The 15652-nt window shown below is 42.1% G+C and overlaps 1 protein-coding gene across 2 annotated transcripts in view; it reads right to left on the bottom strand.

Annotated features, from left to right (window-relative positions):
* The window catches only part of ADCY10 (adenylate cyclase 10, soluble), a 101248-nt gene extending 85882 nt beyond the window's left edge, over window positions 1–15366 (bottom strand). Inside the window, exons 1-7 of one of the 2 annotated variants that reach the window (NM_001204392.1) lie at window positions 13588–13735; window positions 12779–12883; window positions 10503–10541; window positions 10164–10307; window positions 8215–8420; window positions 5951–6047; window positions 366–454 (exon numbers count right to left, since the gene is read on the bottom strand). In NM_001204392.1, coding sequence (NP_001191321.1) covers window positions 366–454; window positions 5951–6047; window positions 8215–8420; window positions 10164–10307; window positions 10503–10541; window positions 12779–12883; window positions 13588–13735 — 828 coding nt within the window. Of the gene's footprint in view, window positions 1–365; window positions 455–5950; window positions 6048–8214; window positions 8421–10163; window positions 10308–10502; window positions 10542–12778 lie in introns of both variants that reach the window. The other variant, XM_021088594.1, reaches the window with a different exon arrangement.

Genomic DNA, 15652 nt, shown 5'->3' with positions numbered 1-15652 from the left:
GATTTTTAGTCACCTACACATGGAGAATGTCAGCACCACCTTTTTTTATTTCCAGTAAATATTTATAAGCTACTGGAGTTCCTGTTGTTGCTCAGTGGTTAGCAAACCTGACTAGCATCCATGAGGAGACAGGTTTGATCCCTGGCCTTACTCAGTCGGTTAAGGATTTGGTGTTGCTGTGAGCTGTGGTATAGGTCAGCGGCTACAGTACCAATTGGACCCCTAGCTTGAGAACCTCCATATGCCGCAGGTGTGGCCCTAAAAAAGACAAAAAGACAAAAAAAAAAAACCAAACTGATTTTCTTGATTTTAATAGCTAAGATCCCTGACACCCCCAAAGTGAATGAATGAATTTATGAAAATACCTGCTTCAATATGCTTTCCATTACATACTTTTGCAAGGACAGCTCCAGTTCAGGATCGGACTCCAGAATGCAAGCCAGCCTCAGGAGGTCTAAGAGGGCAGAGAAGGGGCAGGCTCAAAAAGGGAAGCTTGGCTCTACACTGTTAGGAGAGGCACCTCCAGTCCCCAGTCACTTGGGCAGTGAGTGGTCATCACTGTTCAGTTAGGAAACTCTGGGCTACCTAGTGGCCAAATAGGGCCAAGGGAAATCCAGTAAGAGGTCCTTGGAAGTTGAGGGTTTCCCAAAATTCAGTTGCAAGTAGCTGAAAATGCTTTTCTAACTGTCACCACACTTCAGAACTTAAGGAGACTTTCACCTCCATACCTGAGCTGAAAATATTGCCACAGGTGACGGAATGACACTAGAGGACAATGGAAACAGAATGTAGGCGATGACAGCATTGAAAGAGGAGCAGGAATAAGATTCAGGAGGCTAGCTTCCAATGCCAGGTTTGATACCAACTCACTGTGTAACCCTGGACAAGTTACTTCACTGCCCTAGTTGTCTCCTATTTCCTCATCTGGGAAAAAAAAGCACTGGAGTTTAATTATCACTGTGGTTCTCTTCACTATAATGGTTGATAGTTCCATACTCTAGGACAGACTTACAGGAGGTGGTAAAAATGAGCTTGAAGAAATCAAAAAATAGGAAGAAATAATGGTAGGTTTTCATCAAGGAAGAGAATAATGATAATGTAAAAAAAAAATTAGATGAAAAATAAAATTGGAGTCTGAAAGGGATATAAATTAAGAAGCAAATTTTAAGTGTTTATTGAATATATTCAAAATCTAGTATATATAAAATGCCACGCTTGACACTGTGTGGGAATTAAAAAGTTATTAGGAAACTTGGGCTTTTTCCTGGAGTCACTTACTTAAGGATACTCAAGTATAATATGAATACAAAGTTTAAATAGAAAAAAGTTAGGCCAAATGGGCTAAAAGATTATAAAGGCCAGAGAAAGTCAAAGGAAACAGTAGTCCAGACAAACTGGTTTAATCAGAAAAGGGTTTGAAGGGAGTTCCCGTCGTGGCACAGTGGTTAATGAATCCAACTAGGAACCATGAGGTTGCGGGTTCGGTCCCTGCCCTTGCTCAGTGGATTAACGATCCGGCACTGCTGTGAGCTGTGGTGTAGGTCGCAGATGTGGCTTGGATCCTGCGTTGCTCTGGCTCTGGCATAGGCTGGCAGCTACAGCTCAAACTGGACCCCTAGCCTGTGAACCTCCATATGCTGCGGGAGCAGCCCAAGAAATAGCAAAAAGACAAAAAAAAAAAAAAAAAAAAAAAAAAAAGAAAAGGGTTTGAAGAAGAACTAGGAATTTTACTAAATCTTGAATAACTCGTGGCTTTTTACTAGAATTGATGAGGGCCTGCCTAGCAGAAGGAATTGAGTAGGTTAAAGTCAAAAATAGGAGTTCCCTTGTGGTGCATGGGGTTAAGAATCCGGCATTGTCACTGCAGCGGCCCAGGTTCCTGCTATAACATGGGTTCAATCCCTGACCTGGGAACTTCCACATGGCATGGGCATGGCCAAAACAAAACAAAACAAACAAACAAACAAAAACCCCACAAAAAAACTGGGAGTTTCCTTCCATTGCGGCTCATTGGTAAACGAACCCATCTAGTATCCATGAGGATGCATGTTTGATCCCTGGCCCTGCTCAGTGGGTCAAGGATCCGGCTTTGCCATCAGCTGTGGTGTGGGTCACAGATGTGGCTCATATCCCATGTTGCTATGGCTGTGGCATAGGTCAGCAGCTGTAGCTCTGATTCGACCCCTAGCCTGAGAACTTCCATATGCCACAAGTTTGGCCCTAAAAAGAAAAAACAGAAAAATAAATAAATTAGAAAACACCAAAAACCCAAGAATGAGCAGAGTTTGTTAAAGAACTGGTGAAGACTCTAGCCTGGTTAGAATCTCCTGCGAGTATTAGAGACTAACAAGAAATGACACTGAACAGACTATGGAGACAGGCGAAGAGTGCAGGAGTTGTAGCCAGTTGGTCAGAAATGCAAGTGGCCTAGTGATCTCAGAACTTGCAGCTGGTGTCTGAAGTGAGTCTTATGGAGGATTCAACCTATTTATGCTAACTCCAGGTTAGCTGCACCAGAACTGCACAGCGCATGGTATTGCAGTGCTCAAATTAAGGCTTAAAGAAATCCTTTGTTGAAGGCACCATTAAGATCTAGGAAATGGGAGTTCCCGTCGTGGCGCAGTGGTTAACGAATCCGACTAGGAACCATGAGGTTGCGGGTTCGGTCCCTGCCCTTGCTCAGTGGGTTAACGATCCGGCGTTGCCATGAGCTGTGGTGTAGGTCGCAGACATGGCTCGGATCCAGCGTTGCTGTGGCTCTGGCGTAGGCCGGTGGCTACAGCTCCGATTCAACCCCTAGCCTGGGAACCTCCATATGCCGCAGGAGTGGCCCAAGAAATAGCAACAACAGCAACAACAACAAAAACAGACAAAAAGACAAAAAAAAAAAAAAAAAAGATCTAGGAAATGGAATGGGGTAGAGCCCAAGGAGCATCACTACACTTTCTCCATCTCTGAAGTTTGGGGGTTCTTGGCCTTTCCTGGTCAACTTTCCTACAGTTCCCCTCAGCTCCCCTCCAACCCTATTGCAATTTTATAAAATTATGGTCTACTATTTATGATGTTCGAAATATTTGAGACCTATACATAAATGATGAGGAAGAAGAAGGATTCAAAGATATTTCTGATGTGTTTAGTTTGTATAAAGAAACAGTTTTTAGGGAAGGATAAGTAGCATAGAATTGCAACATTATAGAAATAAATTTCTAGGCCCAAGATGGAACTGCTCCCTGCCCAGGATGCCATGTAAGCATACTGAGATTTAAGCAACATTTGTGTCCCTATAAATGCTCTGTTTAACCAGAAATGCAGTAACGCAGTCAGTCCCCAGATGCCAAGCCAACTCTGGGCCTTTTCACCCCAAACAAGATTTACTATGTGATCCCAGCCAATCAAATATTTTCTATTTGTCTCGTCTGTATTCTTTTTTTTTTTTTTTTTTTTTTTGGTCTTTTTGTCTTTGTCTTTGTTGTTGTTGTGGCTATTTCTTGGGCCGCTCCCGCAGCATATGGAGGTTCCCAGGCTAGGGGTCGAATCGGAGCTGTAGCCACCGGCCTACGCCAGAACCACAGCAACGCTGGATCCGAGCCGCGTCTGCAACCTACACCACAGCTCATGGCAACGCCGGATCGTTAACCCACTGAGCAAGGGCAGGGACCGAACCCGCAACCTCATGGTTCCTAGTCGGATTCGTTAACCACTGCGCCACAACAGGAACTCCTCGTCTGTATTCTTTATTTATAAAGCTTCTTGCCTTCCACCCTATTTTGTAGTTTTCTAAAAGAAGACTGTCAACTTCATGTCAAACTTGATATAAAGTTTGTATTACCAAAATTGTCTTCTTTAACCATTTTTAAACAACATGTTAATGTTGGAATGCCTGGCTGACATCCAGGAAAGATGACAGTCTTTTAGTTTAGAAATCAGGACAAAAGTCTGGCCTGAATTCCAGCTGTTAGGGCTGGTTCAAGCAGTCTGCAATTCTTTGGAAGTAGTGCCTCCTTACATTTCATTCCCTGGGCTCCTGCTTTCCTCGCCCTAGTCCCAGCCCATGTGGGCATCATAGGGATGTCCAGCATAGATTAATGGTTCCCCAGAAGGTGAGCAGGGAAAACCAGACAGTCAAGGACAGATCCCTGGAATCACCAACATTTAAGGAATAAAAAGGGCACTGAAAATGGGTGGTTTGAGGGCTAAAAGCAAAGCTAGGAAAGAATATTCCTGAACCTAAGGAAAGAGAGGGTAGTGTCCATAAAAAGTGAGTAAGCTAAGGCCAACCACCTAGGATGAGGCCTGAAGAGAGGTCAGCTGCTTTGATAAGTTGATGATCATTAGAGGCCTTAACATAAACAATCCCAGGAGTCGGGAGGAGAAGCAGACAGAAGCTACAGGGGCTCAAGACTGATAGGTAGGGAGAAACATGCCCCCCCCCACCCACCAAGGTAAATGCAATCAATGCTTATTGGGTGAATAAATAAATGAGAAGAGAGAGGAGAGGATAGATGGAAACTAGATTCTGAGAAGTTTGGTGGTGGAGGTTAGAAGGGAAAACAGGGTTCATAGAAGGGTTTTTTGGGTTTTTTTTTTTGTTTTTTTTAATCATGAGGAACACTTGCAAATGTTTGGAAGATGAAGGAAAGGAGTCATTGCCGAGGGAGAGGTCAAGGATATGAGGAAGGCTGTACTTAGAACAGCTGCTATGGGGAATGGAAAGGGGGTCCCTTTTGTGTGCTGCTTGGGACTAGGAGCTGTATTGAGGGGGCAACCACTTGTAATGGTTGTAATGGATTCGTTAACCACTGCGCCACAACAGGAACTCCTCGTCTGTATTCTTTATTTATAAAGCTTCTTGCCTTCCACCCTATTTTGTAGTTTTCTAAAAGAAGACTGTCAACTTCATGTCAAACTTGATATAAAGTTTGTATTACCAAAATTGTCTTCTTTAACCATTTTTAAACAACATGTTAATGTTGGAATGCCTGGCTGACATCCAGGAAAGATGACAGTCTTTTAGTTTAGAAATCAGGACAAAAGTCTGGCCTGAATTCCAGCTGTTAGGGCTGGTTCAAGCAGTCTGCAATTCTTTGGAAGTAGTGCCTCCTTACATTTCATTCCCTGGGCTCCTGCTTTCCTCGCCCTAGTCCCAGCCCATGTGGGCATCATAGGGATGTCCAGCATAGATTAATGGTTCCCCAGAAGGTGAGCAGGGAAAACCAGACAGTCAAGGACAGATCCCTGGAATCACCAACATTTAAGGAATAAAAAGGGCACTGAAAATGGGTGGTTTGAGGGCTAAAAGCAAAGCTAGGAAAGAATATTCCTGAACCTAAGGAAAGAGAGGGTAGTGTCCATAAAAAGTGAGTAATCTAAGGCCAACCACCTAGGATGAGGCCTGAAGAGAGGTCAGCTGCTTTGATAAGTTGATGATCATTAGAGGCCTTAACATAAACAATCCCAGGAGTCGGGAGGAGAAGCAGACAGAAGCTACAGGGGCTCAAGACTGATAGGTAGGGAGAAACATGCCCCCCCCCACCCACCAAGGTAAATGCAATCAATGCTTATTGGGTGAATAAATAAATGAGAAGAGAGAGGAGAGGATAGATGGAAACTAGATTCTGAGAAGTTTGGTGGTGGAGGTTAGAAGGGAAAACAGGGTTCATAGAAGGGTTTTTTGGGTTTTTTTTTTGTTTTTTTTAATCATGAGGAACACTTGCAAATGTTTGGAAGATGAAGGAAAGGAGTCATTGCCGAGGGAGAGGTCAAGGATATGAGGAAGGCTGTACTTAGAACAGCTGCTATGGGGAATGGAAAGGGGGTCCCTTTTGTGTGCTGCTTGGGACTAGGAGCTGTATTGAGGGGGCAACCACTTGTAATGGAAACTTTGGCATTAGAATAAGACCATACTGACTACTGGCAGAGGCAAAGGCTCTTGTCCATGGAAGGTACTCACTTTTATGGTCACCAGAAGGATAATAATCCATGAAAGACATACACTTTGTGAAAAATTCATCAAAGTTAAAAGTAGGGGGCGGTTTTAAGAAATTAACCTAAATGAAAAAAGAGAGAGAGAGAGAAAAGTTTTTGGTTATTTTGAAGGTTGTCTGGTCCTTTGAATGTAATTTCTCAACAGAAAGGGCAGGGAGTATACATTCAAATATTCACAGCATGATTAACAGAGACTGGCATACTTAAACAATGGAGATTTTTAATTTGGATGTGACTATATTAAATCTCTCCAATTAGTCGTTAAAACCTCAATTTTGATATATACACAGAAGGCCATTCCATGGGCTAACCTGTACACTCTTCCACTCTTAGAACTTTCTTCTCCTGTTTTTTCCCTTTATTAATTTTAATTCCAATAAAACCTGGTTAAACTGTATACCATTTCTTTCTTACAGATGTAAAATGATAAAGGGGGCTGATTCCCAAAAAGTATTAGGAACATCACCAGTAATAAGCATATCAAGATCATGAACCCCAAGATATAATACATGGAAAATGGTACAGCCTCATTTCTGTGATATTCTTACCTCCAAAAAAATGGATAACCTTAGCTCAGTAATGAAAAAATAGGCAAAACCAAACAGAGGGACATACACACAAAATAACTGATTAACACTCCTTTAGGAAAAACTAAAGAACAGTTTTACAGATTGTAGGACACTAAATAACAATAACAACAACAAAAATGCAATGTGAGGTCATGGATAGAACCCTGAAAACCCTCCACTGAGGACATTAGTGGGAAAACTGATAAAATGCAAAGGCCTTTAATTACTGATTATTATTTACCAATGGTAATTATCTATTTTTTGTTTGTTTGTTTGTTTTTGGTCTTTTGAGGGCCACACCAGTGGCATATGTAAGTTCCCAGGCTAGGGATCAAATTGGAGCTGTAGCTGCCGGCCTACACTGCAGCCACAGTAATGTGGGATCCAAGTCACTACTGCGACCTACACCACAGCTAATGGCAATGCGGGATCCTTAACCTACTGAGCAAGGTTAGGGATGGAACAGCATCCTCATGGATACTAGTCAGGTTTGTTACCGCTGAGCCATAACGGGAACTCCCAATTTTCTGGTTTTGACTATTGCACTCTGGTTATGAAAAATATTACTGTTTGGGGAAGCTGAGTAAGGGATGTATGGAAACACTTTTATTTTTAATTTTTTTAATTTTTTGTCTTTTTAGGGCCGCACCCACAGCATATGGAGGTTCCCAGGCTAGGGGTCTAACCCATGCAGGATCCAAGCCAGATCTGTGACCTACACCACAGCTCACGGCAATGTGGGATCCTTAACCCACTGAGCAAGGCCAGGGATTGAACCTGCATCCTCATGGATACTAGTCAGATTTGTTTCCACTTAGCCATGATGGGAACACCTGGTAACACTCTTTTATTATTTTTGAACTTTCCCATGAGTCTAAAATATAAAAATTAAAACAATTTTTATAGGTATAAGAAATGATTGAAGGAGATGGGGAACAGGGTATTGCCATCAGCCAGCTAGGTCATGCAGCCGGCATGCATATTACTGGAGGAGTGAGTAGGGGAGGGCTATGAAGGTTACAGATTGATGCACAGTGCATTGGGGTTGGGAGTGCCTTTTGTCCTTACCAGCAATTCCATGGGTTTGGCATCTTTTCTTTCCATCTACCAAGCAGTCCTGTTCCTGGTTCAGCTAGCAGTACACATCTCCTCTCTCTAATTGGCTATATCTGAAGGGTAGTTCTGCTTATGGTCAATCTTAAACTTAACCACAGCATTTTCTACTGGGCAGAGCCATGGGAAATGTCTCTCTTTCCTCACTAAGCTTTGCTGACCCTTCTCATGTCCAATCTTGGGTGCTCTCTGGCCTTGAGTTAGGAGAATGTTGACTAGAGAACATGAGAGCCAATGGCAGCCCTCAAAACTACCTCTCTGCTTCTAGGCAACAGCCAGGACACCTTTCCTTTCACTAGGCAAGGGCACTAGTCCCCCAAAAGGCCTCCATACCCAAATTCCACATCCTTAGTTACCACGGAGAAGTCTCAAACTCACCTGTCTTGGATTCCCCAAGAGGAGGCGTCCCGGAACAACACCTCGTAAATCTAACCCAGACTGACCCCATCTGAGTCTCCAGCCCAGCCCAGAAGTTTCATTGAACCAGTACCATCCGTGGCTTTGCTGACAGGAGACCCCCGGCACAGACTGGCAGCATCGCACATACCTTAACTGCTCTCTGATCCGGAATCCTCTCGATTTCAATCATGCTGCGGTCACAGAGCTGCCAGCAGTTAGGCGAGAGAATGACGTCATTCATCTGCGCCATGTTCTGTGCGCGGCGCACGTCATCCACCGCCTGACCAATCACTAGAAAATAGTTGCGAGTTTCATCTCCAAAAACTAACATGGTGATGTGGCCGGCAGCCAGTCCTGAGGAGGCGCAAGCAGTGGGTTCGCATGAGAAGTTCTGGCTTATCCCCCAGCTATATAGATTCTTAAAAAAATCAGAGTCCTGAACATCTCTGAGCAACGATCTAGTTTCTAAAACTTTGCATAGAAATCAGGGAATGTCTCTTTGGGCCCAGGCCTTCCAAAACTCCTTTTCTCCTAAAGCTAGATTGTTAGCTACTTGTTTTCACCTTTCTGTGACATTTTGGTCCCTAGATGGCCCTGTCAGTCCCCAAGGTTATTTTAGCTTTTCGTCAATTGATTTATACTTTACCTATATATTCAGGAGACAATTTGAATAATTTCCGTTTAGGAAAGATTTGCATTTTATCAGATATTGAAGCTTTAGCCAAAAAGAAATCCTTAGGGTGGAATGTCAAGCAACAGCCGTAGACAGAAAGGTGGGGACAGGAGCTGGTATTTTGACTGTCAAATGTCCTGTCCCAAGAATATGTCCTCTGGTTGTTTTCAAGTTGGGTGCTGAAGTTTTGGGTACCAAAGCAGCTGAAGACAGAATGTTGTCAAATATGGCATGTATACAAAATATATGTATAAATGAACCATCAGTGATACACGGTCTTTTTAAATGACTAATTAACATAATCAAGGGTTTTGTTTTGTTTTGTTTTGTTTTGTTTTCTATCTTTGCTCTCTGCAGAGCTGATTTGTCAAGGCTGATTTCCCCTGATGTATACATATGGTTTATTTTCCCTCTGAAGCACACTGATGCTTACGCTCATTAAAAGAAAAGGTACTGACACCACTTCTCTAATAGCCAGTAAACATGCAACTGAAGGGTCCCCATCATTTTCTAGAAGGATAATACATCAACTCTCTAGATCTTACCTTGGAAAAAAGATGTAGTATTACAACACTTTGATCTTTTCAACAGAAGATTTAACTTATTTGGAAAAGCTAAGTAACTTAAAGAAAACTGACTAAGAGTTAATTGGGTAACCTCTGATCTTCTCATCACCTCTGATACTTAAGAATTCTAAAGTTTACAAGCTAACACCATCAGCACCAACAGCTGTAACTCATCATTTATACCTTTCAGAAGCTCATTTCCCACCTGTGAAACAGAGCCTATGTGGCTTAGACCTCAGGACTGTGGTGAATCAGAAATGACACAGTGTGTGTAAAGTCTGCAACACAGTATAGAAATATGAGTGATTGTTATTGCATGTGTGGATTTAAGAAACCCTCCATTAAGTGGAGTTGTGTTGCAAGCCGACTTTTTAAGCTCTTCTTGCACATGATTCTTATGAAGTGGGAGAAGACAATGCTTAGGACATTGCTGAATCTGTATACTCACAAGCTGCTCCTTATTTGTACTTAATGATGCCTATTGTTGACAGTAGCAAGACCTAACAGTAACAACAGCAATGGTAATGATGAAGAGTATTTTATGGAGTGATTACCATGTGCCAGGTTCTATATTAAACACTTAAATTTACTTTTTGTAAGAGTTTATGATGTAGATGTTAGGATTTAACTTGAATTCTCCTACCTGATAAGTAAGGGAACCAGAATCTACATTCTGGTGGGCCTAATTCCAAAGCTCAAACAGAATCTACATTCTGGTGGGCCTAATTCCAAAGCTCAAGACAGGATGGTGGGCCTGAGTCACTATGTTCCATTGTTTTCTTTTTAGGAGGGAGATGCCTCAAGGAGTCAGGACCCACATCAAACTGCTATAGTATCTCTCCTTTCTCAAAAGCTTACCTATCTTGACTCGGATATCCAGGCCTTCTTCAGACTCCTGGGTCTCAAACAATCCATGGATCTCCAGGCTACATTTAATTACCACGGTGATGATGTTTTTCAGTTGCCTCCGTTCCACCTTCCACAGGGCTAGCAGCGCATCACCTTGAAGAGAGAGACACACCGTTGGCTTCTGACCTGACCAGCCTATTTTGTATGTAATTTGTACAGAGACTCACTCTTCAAGCATTCGTTCACCCACTGTGCTGGCCACCGCTCTCACTGAGATGCCTCCTTTGTCAGAGCACAGACACCTGGGCATGCCTTTCCTACCCCTGCCCTCTCAGGAAGCCCCCATACCTGCAAATTTTAAGATGTCTCCTCCAAAAATCAGCACTTCTGAGAAAAAAAAAGAAAATAAGGTAAAATCAAACTCCGGTTTCTTTCTGTTTAAATTATCTAAGTTTCAGGTGTACAGCATAACCTTGATTTCTTAAAACTAATAAAAAGAGGAGTTCCTGCTGTGGTATAGTGGGTTGAGAACCTGACTTCAGGTGCTCGGGTAGCTGCAGAGGCAAGGGTACAATCCTGGGCCTGGACCAGTGGGTTAAAGGGTACACCTTACCCCAACTGAGGCTTAGATTCAGTCTCTGGCCTGGGACCATATGCCTTGGGTGCAGCCATTTAAAAAAAGAAAAAGAATTCACTCTTCAACAGTGGGATAGGAATTAGGTCAGGAGAAGAGCAATTAAGAGAATAGATTTATACTAAAGAGGTCATCTCGGACAAGTCATTTCAACCCATTTGAATTGTTTCCTCAACTGCGGAATGAGCACAGTGAACTAGACTATGTACATGCTGTGTTTCTGTAAATGGAAAAAGATAAGAGAGAAGAAAGGGAGATTTCTGATGAGGCCTAAGGGCAGATACCCTGCTCGCATGATAATGGAACACTCTTTACTGATCTAGGTATGTTATCAGCAGGGGCCTGAGTGAGTGTAGCTGAGTGGATGAATGGTAGGACACCATAAGAACTGAAAATCAGAAAAGAACAAAACTGCGGTAGGGAGTTCCTGTCTTGGTGGAGTGGAAACAAATCCGACTAGGAACCATGAGGTTGCAGTTTCAATCCCTGGCCTCGCTCAGTGGGTTAAGGGTCCAGCATTTCTGTGAGCTGTGGTATAGGTCCCAGACGTGGGAAAACCTCCATATGCCGCAGGTATGGCTTTAAACGACAAAAAAAAAACCAAAACAAAAACGAAAACACAACTGTGGTCAACTCTGGTTTTATTACCAACTTGGATTTTGCTTATTTAGGCTTTATTACATGCATGAACATTTTTCCTCTTATTTTTGCCTCATCACATATTTGTTGAGCACTGCCATGCTGAGTGCACTGAAGAAAGGAATTACGTACAGGTTCTGCTTTTTTTTTTTTTTTTTTTTTTTTGTCTTTTGTCCTTTTAGGGCAGCACCCATGGCATATGGAGGTTCCCAGGCCAGGGGTCTAATAGGAGCTGTAGCTGCCAGCCACAGCCACAGCAACGCCAGATCTGAGCCGTGTCTGCAACCTACACCACAGCTCACAGCAACGCTGGATCCTTAACCCACTAAGCGAGGCCAGGGATTGGACCCGCAACCTCATGGTTCCTAGTCGGATTTGTTTCCACTGCGCCAAGACAGGAACTTACAATTTCTGCTTTTAATGAGGGTTAAATTTTGTCTAGGGGGCGATATCACTAGGGAATTCAGAGCCTGATAATAGACTAGACCTAGACTTTACCTTGATAGAATAAATCCTTTTCTTCACTAATAGTTCAGATTAATCATGCACACAGGATGGTAGGCAGAGGTGGTAAAGGAGAGCAAATTTTCAGTCGGCTATAAGTGCTTCAGAATCCATTATTAGGACATAAATTACTGATAGTTATAAATCACTCATCTATTGATATTATAGTCTTCTAATGACTATCTTTGAGTTATACTGATGTTAGCTTTTAGAGTTATTGAATATAACTAAAAATATTACTGGAGTTCCCTAGTGGCCTAGCGGTTAAGGATTCAGTGTCACTGCTGTGGCTTGGGTTTGATCCATGGCCTGGGAACCTCCAAATGCTGAGGGTGCAACCAAAACAAAAACAAACAAAAAAACCTAAAAGTATTAAAGTAGTATTACCACTACAGTTCTTTTATTTTAAAAATTATTATTATTTTTGGCTGTACCCGTGGCAAATGGAAGTATCTGGGCCAGGGATCGAATCCATGCCCCATCTGCAACCTACACCATAGGCTGTGGCAACACCAAACTTTAACTGGGCTGGGGATCTAACCCGTGCCCACTGCAGAGGCAACACTGGATCCTTAACCAGCTACATCACAATGGGAACTTCCCCTAAAACAGTTATTTTAAAAGTAGTCTTGTAACTAATGCAAAACAAATTTCTCAAATAGTCTGTGTTGGTAAGGTTTGATTACATTGCTTCACTCATACTGTGTTATATTTCAGAGAAGACTGGTTTCTCATACATTTCTAAAGGGACAGTGAAGCATGCTAAGCAACAGTACTCTATGAGGTTATAACAACTACAGAAAAACAATAAAATATGCTTAAGCCAGAAGTCTATGGGGACACTTACTCTCCACTATTGCACTTATGTAGTGGTTGAGGATCTCCACCAGCTGCTCAGCCCCTCGGTCCATGTACATGGCTGTGCTGAACTTCTCAGTCATTGCAGTAAAACCTGTAACAAATGTGCAGCTAGTTTGGGTGTTTCGAGGAACCAAACAGAGTCAGGAGAAGAGGACTAACTGGTGAACAGGGGGCCTCAACTTTTAAGAACTGGCAGAGTTTCTTTCTTTTTTTTTCCTCTTGGCAGAGTTTATTTTGAATGATCTTTGAAGCTGGTCAGGTGTCAGATATTGGGCCTCTTATATGTTTATTGCTTTAGGGGTCAAGGAAAGGCTCCAGATAACTCTTCCCTCCACATTTCTCAATGTGTACAGGGATGTCTGCAATTTTTGTAACTAGGTATAGAATTTCCATTTCATGGTAATGAAAATATGCAAAACTCAAAGACTTATGATGAGGTGGTAATTTTACTGTTAGCTGTAAACAACATCTGGAGAGACAGTTTCCTGAGGTCAGTTTTGCCTGGGTGTGTGTGGGGCTTGGGGAATTAGGTCAGTGAAGTTGGGACAGGGATACTGGAGCCTGAAATTCCAGGCCTGGGACATGAGCATCTTAAAGATTTGCCCATGACTGGACATGAGGGGTAAGGGAAAATGAGAGGGAACCAGGCCCACAGGTTACCCCCTCCCCGCTCCTGTTTTCTCAGTAGGATTCAAAGTCACAGCACAAAAAATCAAAAACGGCACCCCCACCCTGGCGTGTGATTCCACTGTGAGCCTGTTGTTCACCCACATTAAACATCCCTTTTGCGCTTGCCTGAAATGTCAACAAACATCAAGACTCCATCAAAATAATCCACAGAGGGTCGCTCTGGAGAGAATTCTCCATAGACAATGAGGTCTGGTAAATGAGCTGCTATTTTGACGATGGCCCGGTCCTGTGATTCTTCTCTTCGAGGGTTCATGTTCAAGGCAAATGTTCAGGATTTTATGGTCACTGCAGTCAGTCCCCAGACAGACCTTCTAGAAAGCAAAGCTGAGAATGGAGGCAATTCACTCACTTTCCTATTTCTTCTTCGCTATTTGCTTTATCTAACCCTCAGGTGCAAGTGCTCTGGCAGAGGGGCTAGTAATACCAGTCCTCAGTCCAGGCCCCTTTTCCTTTTGTCCTCATGTCCCCTCTTTTCCTCCCTCTCCCTTTTTGTCTCACATCTTTTCTTTCTCCTTTTTCAAAATTAAAAAAAGGAAGTGTAGACATGAGTTTATGTATGTGAACACTTATATAAAGGTGAATAGCAAAGTGGAATATTATATATAAGCAAATGATTAAGTGTTTTATGACATAGTCTTATAGAAGTAGAGGGAAAGAATTAGAAGGAGTTATGTGGTGTGAAAGGCTTCAAACTATAAGTAGAAGGAAATGTTGAAATTTTAATTTGTTACCCAGTCAGTTCTGAGAAAATTAGGATTTCCTAAGGCCTTCCTTTAGCTGCTGGGGCTGATGAAATGCTCATGCCTGAATGTTGTGAAAATCACGTTCTACCACCCTGAACAGGAATAGTGCAGCCAATATTTTCAGAGCAATCCAAGTTCCTGGAGTAAGTGATACAGAAAATAAGTGAATTAAAAAAGAAAAAAAAAAAAAAAAAGGAACGTATACTCACCAACACAGAGGAACTGGTTAGTAAATTCAGCCAGATATTGGTCATTCTGGGGTATGTAAGAGTATTAGAAGGAAAAAGTGAGACAGTTAACATATATCTTAGACTCTAGGGAAGTATTTTTTTTTTAATCAGGGAAAATATTAGTATATAGTATATTTAACAAACATTGAAATGAATAGAGACCTCTAAAAATGGGTGCTTAATAGATAACCTTTGAAAAGAAAAACCTTGGTAAATGCAAATGTTAAGAAATGAACAGAAGGTAGAAGGAGAAGCATATAACTAAGTTTTAAAAAAGAAAGCATCGTTATGCGACAGCATTTGCCAGGAACAATCAATAGATAACAAATACATCAAGTAAATAATTTCAAATAGTGAATTCAATAAATGTTAATATGAAGAAGGAAATTGAATGCCCAGAATGAGCTGAGATTTAGGAAAAATGCTGAAGTGAAGAATACCTAGAGGGGCTTTAGACTTTATGAAAGCAAGGTAATTAATAAAAGAGGAATGATGACAAAGCTTAACTGTGATATACTACACAACTCTTTTTTGTTTTTGCCTTTTCTACTATGGAGAATTGAAAATATGACAGATGTTAACAAAGAATTGAAGTCTGAGATAAGAAAGCAGTGATGAAGCACCCAGTCATTAAATTCCAGTAGTCATCCCCAGATAACCTCTATCCACTGAAATACAGGGAAAGAACTAATAGGTGTAATGTCAGTACCAAAAGGTAATGGAGAATGAGAGGTGGGCTAGAAAGCTAAAGATGGGTATATCCTCTTCCAGGTTTCAAAAGATGAGTCTAGATGTGGATTTCAGAAATAGTCTGCTAGAGTTCCCGTCGTGGCGCAGTGGTTAACGAATCCGACTAGGAACCATGAGGTTGCAGGTTCGGTCCCTGCCCTTGCTCAGAGGGTTAACGATCCGGGGTTGCCGTGAGCTGTGGTGTAGGTTGCAGACGTGGCTCAGATCCCGCGTTGCTGTGGCTCTGGCGTAGGCTGGTGGCTATGGCTCCGATTCGACCCCTAGCCTGGGAACCTCCATATGCCACAGGAGCGACCCAAAGAAATAGCAAAAACACACACACACACACAAAAAAAGAGTCTGCTGAACATAATATATTAGTCAGTATAAGCTAGGTTTTGCTTCATTGATGAATAACTACAAAATCTCAGTGGTTTGAGATAACAAAAGCTCATTTCTTACTCATAC

Source organism: Sus scrofa, chromosome 4 (assembly GCF_000003025.6).
Source record: "Sus scrofa isolate TJ Tabasco breed Duroc chromosome 4, Sscrofa11.1, whole genome shotgun sequence".
Taxonomy (NCBI): Eukaryota; Metazoa; Chordata; class Mammalia; order Artiodactyla; family Suidae; genus Sus; species Sus scrofa.
The sequence above is the reverse complement of the archived record's forward strand: the minus strand, read 5'-3'. Positions and strand labels throughout refer to the sequence as shown.